The sequence below is a fragment of the Hoplias malabaricus genome, chromosome 18 (assembly GCF_029633855.1).
Source record: "Hoplias malabaricus isolate fHopMal1 chromosome 18, fHopMal1.hap1, whole genome shotgun sequence".
NCBI lineage: Eukaryota > Metazoa > Chordata > Actinopteri > Characiformes > Erythrinidae > Hoplias > Hoplias malabaricus.
In genome coordinates, this window is record NC_089817.1 from 6,726,783 (window position 1) to 6,739,910 (window position 13,128).

Below are 13,128 nucleotides of genomic sequence, written 5' to 3' on the forward strand. Positions count from 1 at the left end.
ATTGTGTTTTTTTTTCTCTTGATTTTCATAAATATAAAAATCAGTTCACTATCTGTGTGTTTGTATTCTTGTTCCCCAAAACCTTTTTTTTTTCTTTCGTTTTTTTTTTTTTTTTTTAAACATTTATTTATTTATTTATTTTGGCCAGGTTAAATAAAAAAAAAAAGGAACATTATTTACAGCACTTGTTACCTTTTGGTAGTGGAACATTCTTACAAGCTATAAATTATGTATATCAAGGCGTGTCAAGCTTTCTGAGGTCCATGCAGGCACTTCTGTATGTGCACTGTGCCTGAGCTCCACCTCAATCAGCTCACTGAGTTTAGCCCCTCCCTTTATGCAAATTCACTGTGTATTGAGATAAATTGTAGCCCGGTTCTTTTAGACGTTAAGAGAGAATACAGAAAAGCCAAGATGGCTGAAATTTTGAACAGACCATAAATGCCAGTCTTTTAATCAGGTTTAAAGTAGGAGTGCAACGGAGTTTGTTTTTTGCATGAGATAAATTACGTTTAACAGTTCAGCCAATGGGATTCGTAGATTTAGTCACATGACCTTCAAATGTAAAACCTGCGATTACATTAGTTACGTTTCTAATGTAACTTGTTTTATGAAACCAAAGCAACTCCCTCTTGTTTTTTTTAGGTGCCTACAGCCAGTAAGTCGTCTGCTTTTGCAAATACTGTATACATTCACACTAAACTGTTGTAATAGCAATATTAGTACATTTTGTAATGTCCTTTCTTTCACTGCCTGTCAAATTTACCCATGAGTTACACGAGCAAGCTGCATTTTTTGTCAGTAAAAATAGCAGTTTATAGCTAAAAGCGCCCCACCGGTCCAATTCTACACAAATTCCTTTGGTTTTATTTATAAGTTAATCAGCGAGCCTTGCACTTTTTCATAAAGCTTTATGAACTGAATTTGTATAAAAATGAGATGATAATCTAATCATTTTCATTTTGAATTACTAACCTTAACCTTAACCCTAAATCTAAACCCATACCCAAGCCTAGGGACTGAAGATTAAAGGCTGAGTGAGCCACCAACCAAATATACAGCATAGCTTTCATGCAAAATTCAAACAGATCAACAAGGGCTGAGAGAATAACATTCAATTCACAATAGTAGCCAGTTAAGTGGGGCAGATGATATGGCTTGACCTTCTGATTTGGGGGAAACAAACCAATAACAAAAGACACATTCACATCAGTGGAAACCAGACTTTGTAACAACAATGCAAAAAGAAACAACACAAAAGAAAAAAAACAAGCTTTTAAGTTCTGATATACATCCTGGAAGGAAAAAAAAAGGTACAAATAAGCTTGATGAAAGGCACATAAACTTTGGTCCTGCATTATTTGTGAGTTTTTCAGTATAAAACCCATAAAAAAAACCCTTGAAAATAAAATCAAACCATGTTTTTCCTCCTGTTTTTTTTTTTCATTTTTTTTTTTTGTTGTTGAGTGACAGGCTGATATCAACAGGAAATTGTCTTACGTCATGGCGGGACAATGTTGCCTGAGTCGAGACAGGATCAAGAATGATTTTGTAGATGAAAAGAAGAAAAAAAAACCTATGAAAAATAAAGAAATTAAAAAAAAAACAGGCTCGAGACGCAGTGTGATGGTCTGAAGGAACGTTATCAGAGTGAACTGCTTAGTGCCGTGTGTTTATGAAGTCTGGCTTTTTTTCCTGTTTGTAAATGAAAAGCTTTAGAGCCAAAGCAGACAATGATACCCGCACCCAGCCAGCGGAGGAGCCAGGGTTAACGCCACTCCACTTTAAACAGCATTCAGTACACACACAAGCGCACACACATTCACTCACCAGCACTGGAGTTTAGTGATCACAACAAGGCTCTTTCTCTCAGTCTCTTTCACTAATGCAGGTGGAGAACAGCTGTCCTTACAGAGAAAATACATACATTTCACATCACTGTTCTCATGCATTTTCACAGGTTTCACATCCCCAAAGTGTTTTCACATATTCTATCACAAAGGAAATCTGTCATCACACGTAATCAAAATGTTCACATCTGGAAAACAAAAAAAGAGACAGTGGAAACCAGCATGTTATCACATGTGGAGAACAGTAAAAAACCACATGAACCCCAGGCCGTTTGAGGGCATCACAAGTGGATCATATATAATTCCCATGATGCTGCAAATCTACTTGTGAGCATGTGTTTTTTTTTTCATATTTACACATGAAATATATGGGGTTTTTCCTGTAAGGGCAACTTCCGCCATCGCAGATGAACTGATCACCACCATTTACCAGTTTTCACATCCTTACAACAAACAGAAAATAAGAAACAATATCACTACAGAGCACAAAACAGGCCAAACCCATAAAATGAATCCAATATAAGATACAGTAAATAAGATAAAACTCCAAAAAGCACACAAACGCACACACACTCACACACACAGAGGGGAGGTCTCAGACAGCTACACTCAGAACCAGCACTACTAAGGGTAAACCTGAAAAAACCCACTGGACACTGAAGGCTTCTCCACACAGGAGTGGACTGTTCCACTTTTAGTAACCTAGTTTAGGCTTGTTGTATGGTATCTAGGTAGATACAGACAGTTCCCCATGGATTAGGACTCCAGGAGATGTACAGAAGGAGAGTTTCAAATGTTAAAAGCATATGGAATGTCTATTATGCATCTTCATTGTTGGTTTTGGGCATGAGGAATACTACAATAAACCACAATTAAGTAAATAAAGGAGCAGGGCTGTTAAAGCTATGTAATACTAAGAGGCAGGGCAGCCCGGTGGCGCAGCAGGTAGTGTCGCAGTCACACAGCTCCAGGAGGTTGTGGGTTCGATTCCCGCTCCGGGTGACTGTCTGTGAGGAGTGTGGTGTGTTCTCTCTGTGTCTGCGTGGGTTTCCTCCGGGTGACAGTCTGTGAGGAGTGTGGTGTGTTCTCTCTGTGTCTGCGTGGGTTTCCTCTGGGTGACTGTCTGTGAGGAGTGTGGAGTGTTCTCCCTGTGTCCGCGTGGGTGTCCTCCGGGTGCTCCGGTTTCCTCCCACAGTCCAAAACACACGTTGGTAGGTGGACTGGCGACTCAAAAAAAAAAAAAAAAAAAAAAAAAAAAAAGGTGTCAGTAGGTGTGAATGTGTGTGAGTGTGTGTTGCCCTGTGAAGGACTGGCGCCCCCTCCAGGGTGTATTCTCGCCTTGTGCCCAAGGATTCCAGGTAGGCTCTGGACCCACCGCGACCCTGAACTGGAAAAGCGCTTACAGATAACGAATGAATGAATACTAAGAGGCTTTTAAATAGTAGAAACTAATCTTATGACGAGTCAAAATGGAGGCTTTTTAAAAGGTGGTTTTACACGAGTGATCAAGTGATATGCAGCTAACTTTCACGAACAATTACATTGATATAATGAATGACAATGCAAATCTGAAAGCAATAAATCTGCCCCAACCTTAGCAGATGCAAGTCTGAGTGGTAGGTCATTTAAAAAATAACGATCATCAAAATACAAATTCTCTCAGAAGGCAGAGTTTCATGCCCCAAAATGGACCCCCAATGACTTGCTATGTTTATTTCACTGAATTTCGTCATGTCAAGCCACCATCAGTCCAAAACATCCTCTATGAGCTCCTAAGGCTAATGCTTTGTTCTGATAAAAAAAAAAAAAAGACTCTATAAGTCTCTAACAATGCCTCTCCTTTTTCTCAGTATTCGCATGAACCTCCAAGTGAGGAGAGACCTACGGTGTCCAGAGCTTTTCAGATTTAACACTTAATTTCTCCAACGTGCATTCACAGCACCAAACATGACCTTAGGATTCAAATAAAAGACCACACAGTACTGAGTCCCCGCAAAAAATACACATCTAAAAAAAACCTACGTGAAAATAAAGAGATCAAATAAAATCAACCCTCTCACCAATCCCACAAAATAGTACTTAAGATTTCTTAGGTAATACTTCTAAAACCTATTGATTATAAACACATTATAAGGCACATAATAAGAAAAAATTAAGTAAATACACTGTAAATATGATTTTTTTTTTCACCATGATTTTTTGAATGATTATAGTGGTACAAAAACCCGATGAGGTTTCAAATTTGTTTTTTTGTTTTTTTCTTGTTTCTCCCCATAAAAAACAACAAATTACCAAAAATAAGTGACTTATTTTTTTTTTCTCCAAAAAATCTTGACAATCCTTAAGATATATAGACCTGAATAGTTTTGCTTTATTTAAGACTGTAAACTTCAAAGAAATTCTTTCAAATTTAGCGAAGTGTGGAATCGCTTCAGGTAAAATTAGCAGAAGGAAAATAAGAAGGAAAGTAAAGACACTGTCCCTTGCCTTGCATTTCTGGTTCTTTGTGTGCGTTGGTTTGATCTAGTTGTTAGATCTTTTTTTTTTCTCCAGTATGGGACACAAACAGGCACGAGACTTAGTCAGGAACAGAAGCAGCGCCCTCTAATGTTTTCTCAGTGAGTCTGCAGAATCTCCTGGAATGTTAAGGCTGGACCTTGGCAGCAGAGACAGCACCTTGCCCTCTTTACGCACTAGTTACACACTACACAGCCAGAGAGGTCAACCTGCTGCTGGATGTCTATCAGCCCGCAACCTGATCTTAATCTCATCTCTGCTGGAACTGGAATTGTTATTTTTATTTAAATCTAATTAATCCGCTGTTTTAACCCATTACACATCTGCAGTGTGTAGTTTTATACATTCTAGCAGTCATCACTGTCGACTGATTTTAATCCGGTATGAATCTGAATTGTATGTAGTTGTTAGGTCTTTGGGGTGTTTTAGACAGGTATTAAGCGTAGTCCTGGTCTGTATCCTACGCTCAATGGAAAATCACAGTCCAAAATGCTGTGTTGTCCAGAACTAGGCCTAATCCCAGTCTGGCAAACCACCCTTAAATGTTTACAATTTTGCACTGATCTGCGGAATACAATTTATGTATTTTTGGTTATTTTGGGATACTGCGTACATATTTTAGCAGTATGAATGACTTTACAGTATCTCCTGAAGGTCAAACACATCAGTTTGAATGTGCTCAACCCCTTGTTGCGAACAGGAATATCAGGAATAGATGTATTAGATTAGGATTAGGTCTCTCTCTGGGAGCAGGATTAGACCCCGCTGCCCTACAGCCCTGATGATCTACAGCCCAATGTGCGCGCACACACACATTCATACATACACACACTTACACAAACCTAAGTGGTACCCATCCCTACTGAAGCTGTGTCACAATAAAATGCATTAGCACTACGTTATAGCACATTTTGACAGATTATGAGCACTTCCGTAACATGATTTTTTATTAAAATCTCAGCAGGGATAGGTTCCAGCATCATCCTTCCCTCCTCCTCTCTCTCTCTGTCTCTCTCTTGATAATTTGAAGTCAATATTTTTGGTTTTGTTCTGACGTGGAGGCATTTAGTGTGAGACAGCAAGGCAAAAGAGAGTGGCTTCTGTAGAGTGGCAGGAAAAAAAAGAGCCATTACTGCTGCAGGATTCATTTCAGAAGACCTCAGAGCCAAGGAGGGAGAGGGAGCCACAGAAACAGAATCTGCAGTTTCAGTCTACTTCCTCTGTTTCTCTGGAAGAGACCCGGCAAGAGTCGCTCCTAGAGGTTACTTGCCATTATGTCAAGAGACAGAAAGTGAGAGGGGGAAAAAACCATTAAACTTTCAAAGGAAAGTGGTTCTAAGAATCGAATCAGGCTAAAAGGGGGGCGCCAAATGGAGCATTAATTAATCAATTCCCAACCAGAAAGCATTGTCGGGGGGGCTACATCTTTCACATTCAAAATCTTAAATTCCACTGAAGAGGAGGCGGGGCCTCCTGACAGCTGGGCACTGCTGATTGGAGTGTTCCTGTAAGATTGACAACAGCTGGCCATGCTTTCCTGGAATAGTCGTGCATGTTGTTTTTGTGTTTTTCTTTTTTTTCCGCTTTGCAAAAATGGTTCTCTCTGGTTCAGCAGAACTCTGACAGTCACGGTCAGCGTCCGACACACTCTGCCATGCGTGAAAACGCATCGAAAACAGCCGTCCAGGTGAAGAGGCCCCATAACAGCCTTGTCCGTCCAAGGAAGAAAAAGAGGAAGAAAAAAAAAAAGATAAAATTCCCCAATTTCACAGGCGAACTCTAGAGCATACCTCTTCACTATTCACCATCTATTCAAAGGTCTGTACTGTCTGCTTTAAGAGTGAACACACACCATGGTCTTCAGTTCGAAAATGGAGCAGAAGGTGAGCTGGATCTGCTGCACTTGACGCTTCTCATCTGGGTTGTCGCCTTTGTCATTTCGCACCCCGTATTTTTCTGCTACTCAGTTTTTCGGGACAGCCTGTTGATAAGGAATGTTGCTACAGGGTTTTTCTTACCCAGCAGCACCTTGTGATGACATCAAAGAGGTGTGCCTGTTCGGCCCGCTGCATCCACTTGGTTGAAAAACAGCCAGCAGTTATGAGAGTTAGTGCCAATGATCAAATGCAACAAGGCTAATGGGCTACAGGAGTGTTCGTCTCCATCTCCGGCTTCCTCAGTGAAAATTCAGTCTGTGCAGCAAAGAGAACATTCTCAGCAATTTACACTGGTCAGAAAACGTCATTCCTGCTGCGACACAGTTTCAGAGATGCCTGTGCTGTGATGGCTGCGTAGAACAGAGGAAACTGCTTCCTTGCTCCGGAAGCTGCTGCATCTCCAGCCCTGAACTCAGGACAAGTCTTAAAAAATACAAGCAAAACACCTTCAGTCGCTACCTGAAGGCCTTACAGTAGTCTCTAGCTTCTTTATACTTTCCTCCCTAAAAATCTCTAAACCTACCCGATTACAATTGTTTTTTTTTTTGTTTTCTTTTGTTTTTTCCTTGTCTTTATGTCCATAGTTCTCCAGTCAGCAGTGTGTGGCCGCTGTAGGGAGGAAGTGGGCAGGGAAGTAGGGAGGGGGCGGGAGTTAGATGGTGGATTTGGAGAAGGACACTCGTAGGTGGTGGTTCTCTCCTAGGTCGTGGTTGTGGAGGTCAATCAGAGCCTGGATGGCCTCCTCAACAGAACCCAGTTGGATCAATGCCATCTTACGGTCCTTCCTGTTAACAGTGGACATACAGAGATACAGAGGTTCTCTTCAAACTGGACATTCAAGCATTTTTAGCATATGTTCACGTAACGTAAAACGAGACCTTTCATACTGGTCCATTTATCATGAAACAGTCAGAGTGTAAAGGATTGCTTTGGTTTCAATTAGAGAGTTAAGGCATTTACATGATTTTCATAAAGATTATGATGATATTTAATACTGAACATTATCTAACACTGAAGAAGCTGCTAAAACTAAAATGGATAGAAGTGTCCATTACCAAAGTCTGTAACAGACATCTTAATAAAGTGTAATAAAGATAATCAATTACCACCAATACCCAACTGTGACTTTGAAAATCAGGCAGGCACTCAACCACTTTAACCAGCCTCCAGGCTTCATATCCCTGTATTTGCACTACTGTTGACACCGGGTCTGTTTATATTGGTACTGTCACTTAAGCTCCTCATCAAACCTAACTGTGACTTTTTCAATAGAACCGGTATGCACTTGTTCACTTTAGTTGTTATACGTTTATCTTGCACTATTGTTTACACTGCCTTGTACATCCAGTATCCTACCCCCTCCTATTACAATTATCTTGCACTATTGTTTACACTGCCTTGTACATCCAGTATCCTACCCCCTCCTATTCTGATTATCTTGCACTATTGTCTACTCTGCCTTGTACATCCAGTATCCTACCTCCTTCTATTACGATTATCTTGCACTATTGTTTACACTGCCTTGTACATCCAGTATCCTACCCCCTCCTATTCTGATTATCTTGCACTATTGTCTACTCTGCCTTGTTCATCCAGTATCCTACCCCCTCCTATTACGATTATCTTGCACTATTGTTTACACTGCCTTGTTCATCCAGTATCCTACCCCCTCCTATTACAATTATCTTGCACTATTGTTTACACTGCCTTGTACATCCAGTATCCTACCCCCTCCTATTACAATTATCTTGCACTATTGTTTACACTGCCTTGTACATCCAGTATCCTACCCCCTCCTATTCTGATTATCTTGCACTATTGTCTACTCTGCCTTGTACATCCAGTATCCTACCCCCTCCTATTCTGATTATCTTGCACTATTGTCTACTCTGCCTTGTTCATCCAGTATCCTACCCCCTCCTATTCTGATTATCTTGCACTATTGTTTACACTGCCTTGTTCATCCAGTATCCTACCCCCTCCTATTCTGATTATCTTGCACTATTGTCTACTCTGCCTTGTACATCCAGTATCCTACCTCCTTCTATTACGATTATCTTGCACTATTGTTTACACTGCCTTGTACATCCAGTATCCTACCTCCAAATCAGGTTATTGTCTTCAGTCAGTGTCCCATTGTCTCATGTATGTCTATCAGTGAGCTGCTGGTGTCATATGTCCTGCACTTGTCTTCTGTTTGTTCACTTTCATATATTTATATACTTAGCTTAGTTGAATTTAGTCTATTTGTTTGTTAAATGTTACTGCATCTTGGAGAGGAGAGTAATGTAATTTTAATCCTTTGTATGTCCTGTACATATGCAGAACTGACAATAAAACTCTCTTGAATCTTGAATCGAAACAAAAAAGCCTGAATGGTGTCTATTCCTAGCCTTGTTTATGTTAAAATATACAGAAACTTAAAAATTATTCATTTCTAATTTTGTTAGTTAAATAAAAAAATGCAACTGTCCCAAACTAACTGGGAAAAAGGGTTTGTATTTCCACCCATAAGGACTGGTGACCCCTCCAGGGTGTATTCCCAATGATTCCAGGTAGGCTCTGGACCCACCGCGACCCTGAACTGGATAAGCACTTACAGATGATGAATGAATGAATGAATGAATTTTCACCCATCACTGCATGTCTGTGAATGTATCCAGCAAACTTCAGGGCCCCGTTACACACGAGGCAATGACTAATGAAACAGTTGGTGCTAAAGTGAACTTACTGGAAAAATTTGAATGCTTTGACAGTGTATCCTGCTCTGGAGAAAAGGTCTCTCAGCATGTCATCAGCAATAGAGGGCCTGGGCAAGAGGAAATAGAAAAAAAGGTAAAAATACACCAGAAAACAGAAAAACTGTTTACTGAACCTTAACAGAGGAGGCACATCTGAGTGAAGCCATTCCAAAATACATACCCTTGGACTTTACCTTATTTTAACTGGTGCTACTAATGATTTGTTGCAGCTTTTTCTAGATTTAAAACAGATATTGTGGGTGTGTGAGAAAGTAAGAGCGAGAGAGAGAGAGAGGGGGGGGGGGGGGGCTGGTGGTGGTGGGAGGGGGTGAGTAGAGAGACAGAGAGAGACTGACTCACGGGATGTTAGACAGGTGGAGGGTGGCTGAGGGTGGGAAGATGTTCTGGAAGTTTTTGGAGCCAGGTTTTTTAAAGCGATGTAACGGGCTGCCACTGAAGTCCTTGGTCAAACCCTGATCTTCTTGACCCTCTCTGGGTAGCTGTACAGTCTGGTGCTTGGAGATGGTCACCCGGATCACCCTGCCATGCAACCGCTGGCCATTGAGATGACTCATAGCTGATTTAAACAAAGAATCGGATTATTCAGCTGTATTTTATCATTTATTTTTATTGCTATGCTGCATTCAAGACTGCATTTACAAAAAACTTCAACATGCAAATGAGCCCAGTGTGGTGTAAGTTCTACCTGAATGTTAAAAGTGAAAGTACTGTGGGACAGGCTTTAATCATAGCAACACTAACGTATTTAAATCTAATCACCATTTGAACACAGCAGCAGTCCATCACTACACTGTAAACATTTGATGATGAATGGACCAATAGAAATGCTCCAAAATTACTTGAAATAAAATCTATTTACAATGACTTCCACTGAAAGTTTCTCTTATAAATGTACTGTCTTGGATGTGCATATTTTTCACTGGACAATGATGACCTCACATTACCAAAGGCATATTTAAATTGTAATACAATTCACTCATTTTTAATAAGTAGTGATGTAAGAGCAATACTATTGTCCAGTTATGTCATTCCTGATGGGAGTCCCGATTTCTATGTGTAGGTAAATGAAAACTACAGACACTAGTCCTCATTTCCTTATAGGTGCATCCCTCAGACGTATAGCCACTGTTTTAAATACATATAACACTACTGAGTTATTTTATACACCATTACTTAAAAAGCACATACTACACTGAGAAATATTAACCATAGCTTCATCAGACAAATATATTTGATGATCAGCAGATTCAGTAAATGTAATGTTCAGTTAAAAGACATCCCACACACACCGAGCTGAGCCTGAGTAGCATCCGCCATCTGCACCAAGGCATTCTCCTTCTTATTAAAGAGAATCTTCACTCTGTGGACATCTCCATACACGCCTAGAGAGAGAGAGAGAGAGAGAGAGAGAGAGACAGAGACAGAGAGAGAGAGAGAGAGAGACATAGAGAGAGAGAAAGAGAGAGAGAGAGACAGAAAGAGACACAAAGAGAGAGAGACAGAGAGAGAGAGACAGAGAGATAGACACAGAGAGAGAGAGAGAGACAGAGAGAGAGAGAGAGACAGAGAGAGAGAGAGAGAGACAGAAAGAGACACAAAGAGAGAGAGAGAGAGAGAGAGAGAAAGATGATTAAGGGAAACATTATGTAGTGCTATATTTGCAAGCACTTAAACTGAATAAATGTAGTGTGACATAAAAAAAACACTGACTTAAGACCTTTAGGGGATATTAACTTCACAAGTCCTTTGTTGCATGTTACTATAGTTGTAAATGTATACACTCACACGTTTTCTTCTTTTCTTATTGCATTCACAGCGTAGCTTTAACAACACGGAAAATAAAGGATTTCTCTGTCTATCAGGAACATCATTCAAACTGAGGTCTGTCTGTGCAGATGCTGACAGTTATTAAATTGTGAGCACAATAACAGCAACACACAACAGTGTGTGTTTCTATGTGAGAGAGTGTGTGCGTAGCAGTATGTAGCTAAGATATGATGGAAGGTGTCATTCCGTATCTGTAAGTAATCTCCTGCCTGTGTTTGTGAGGAAATGGCCCCATCTCTCCGCCCTGCACTACACCGCCTTCAGAAAAACAAGCATCCACAAATCTAATTGAGCAGAGCAATAAAGCGCCCTTACCGAACAGGATGAACAGGCCATGTGGAGATATACTCTGCATGAAGAGAGAATTACACTTATTATCTCACACAGAGATCACTGAACAGAGTGTAGAGAGGAGGAGAAAAGGGTTTGTTATAAAATACAGAGAAGCATTATTGCAGAGGCACTCACATTACTATTTATACATCTAGTAAAATCATCACACTAGATTCTGGAGCATGATAAATCACAATATAACCCCACCTCCCCACCTTCATTAACATTTAGATCAGCATTTGAGGTTAAAAATAGGAAGCATACGACAGGGTGTGTGTGGTTAGAGGGAAAATGAGGAGGGCTCTGAAGGTGGGGGTGGAGGGTGGGGTCACTCACGTCAGGATTGAGGTTCGAGACGAGGAGAACAGAGTGGAGGGCAGTGGGGGCCATGCCGTGGATGGCCATCCTTCCGGCTACAGCGGAGGTGGGGATGGTGAGGGGTCCCAGAGCACCTGGCATAGCCTGCATGGAGAGACCTGAGCCCACCAGACACAGTCAGAGAGAGGAACGGGAAAGTTCTCCACAAAAAGCTCCTCCATTTTCACTTGCCATTTCTCAGCTACGTCAATTAAAGTGTAAAAATTTTGTACAAACACTACGATTGTACGCAGACCTAGAATCCTAGGTCAAATACATGTTTTTAGATTCTCCAAGTGAAAAGCAGTAAACAACCTCTAGACAGAACTCATTCTACATGTTAAAGCTCAATTACTGCTTAAAAAGTTGCCCACACAAAAGAGCAGAAGGCATTTTTACATTAAATGCAATAAATATATTACAAATGTAAATAAATAAATCAGAATGATGTTCTAATGGGCTACTTGGTTCTGATATTTCTGGTTTGCATTTGTTGACTGTGGCTTTATTTTCCAGTCCCTCTTTAGCAGTAAAACTGGTCTTTTATTGACATTCGCTGTTGTTCAGTGCTCTACAGACTTTACTAATTATTTATTCAAAGAAGTATAATGTGAGGAAACCTATCACACCAACGTGAGCCTATCGTAATACTTCCCACTTGTTTTCTAATATGGCAAGGTCTTAAAAATGTGCTGAAGTCTTAAATGGCTGTTTTGTCGATTCAGCATCGTGTATTTCAGTTGCTGCTTTTCAGATGCTGACTGTTGCAAGTTCGTACATAAGGGAAACGAGAGCGCGAGAGAAAGACGCATTGAAAAAGGAGCTTGTTTTGAAGGAAAGATTAAGAGAGAATGAGGAAAAAGAGGAGGAGGGTCTCCAAGGATCAGCTGCAGTAAGAGCAGTTCATTTTGATTTACAGTGAAATCATTTTAGTGATTAATAACAAGGCCCAACACAGTTTTACTGATATGAAATGGCGCCCCCTTGTGGAATTGTTTGCCTGCCAAACACGAGTGTGTAAAAAATTATAAAGCAGTTCCATTGGGTGCTTTGTATATAAAAACATCCTTTGAGTTATTTACCTGTCCACTGAATAAGAGAGTAATGCTAATTATATTACGACATCAGTTAACAGGATGTTTCATGTTTTGATTTAGACTGAGCTCTAGTTAGAAAAAGGTTTGATTTTGATTATCCCTTAGACAAATTCCCTTTACAAAAAAATATCAGCCCACAATGTGAAATCTGCCATTACTCATGCTTCAATATAAATTTAGACTTATGTATTGCTCCACATTAATACTAGAGCATTTCTACAAATGCTACTGAGATGCAGGGCCACAAAGCACATGAGATAACACTGATTTTTACAGACATTGCTTGGTTACTAATCAATATTCTCAGTAATGGATTGCACTCTGTTTCTTTGTCTGTTGCTAGGGAAAGCTGATATTAATATTGGCTGATACGGATGATCCTCTTTTGGTTCATTTATGTTGTAACAACTTTTACATGAAGGCATGCCATGTAAGAGACTCTGGACAT

At 40.2% G+C, this 13,128-nt stretch overlaps 1 protein-coding gene across 3 annotated transcripts in view; it reads right to left on the reverse strand.

Moving 5' to 3' along the window:
• Positions 1 to 99: 99 nt before the first annotated feature.
• Positions 100 to 13,128, reverse strand: part of ptbp3 (polypyrimidine tract binding protein 3) — a 69,191-nt gene continuing 56,162 nt past the window's right edge. For all 3 annotated transcript variants that reach the window (XM_066651649.1, XM_066651650.1, XM_066651651.1), the window contains 6 exons: positions 11,563 to 11,702; positions 11,209 to 11,242; positions 10,356 to 10,448; positions 9,406 to 9,622; positions 9,036 to 9,113; positions 100 to 7,089 (listed from right to left, as the gene is read on the reverse strand). In XM_066651649.1, the coding sequence (XP_066507746.1) occupies positions 6,957 to 7,089; positions 9,036 to 9,113; positions 9,406 to 9,622; positions 10,356 to 10,448; positions 11,209 to 11,242; positions 11,563 to 11,702 (695 nt within the window). In that variant the 3' untranslated portion in view covers positions 100 to 6,956. The remainder of the gene's footprint in view (positions 7,090 to 9,035; positions 9,114 to 9,405; positions 9,623 to 10,355; positions 10,449 to 11,208; positions 11,243 to 11,562; positions 11,703 to 13,128) is intronic.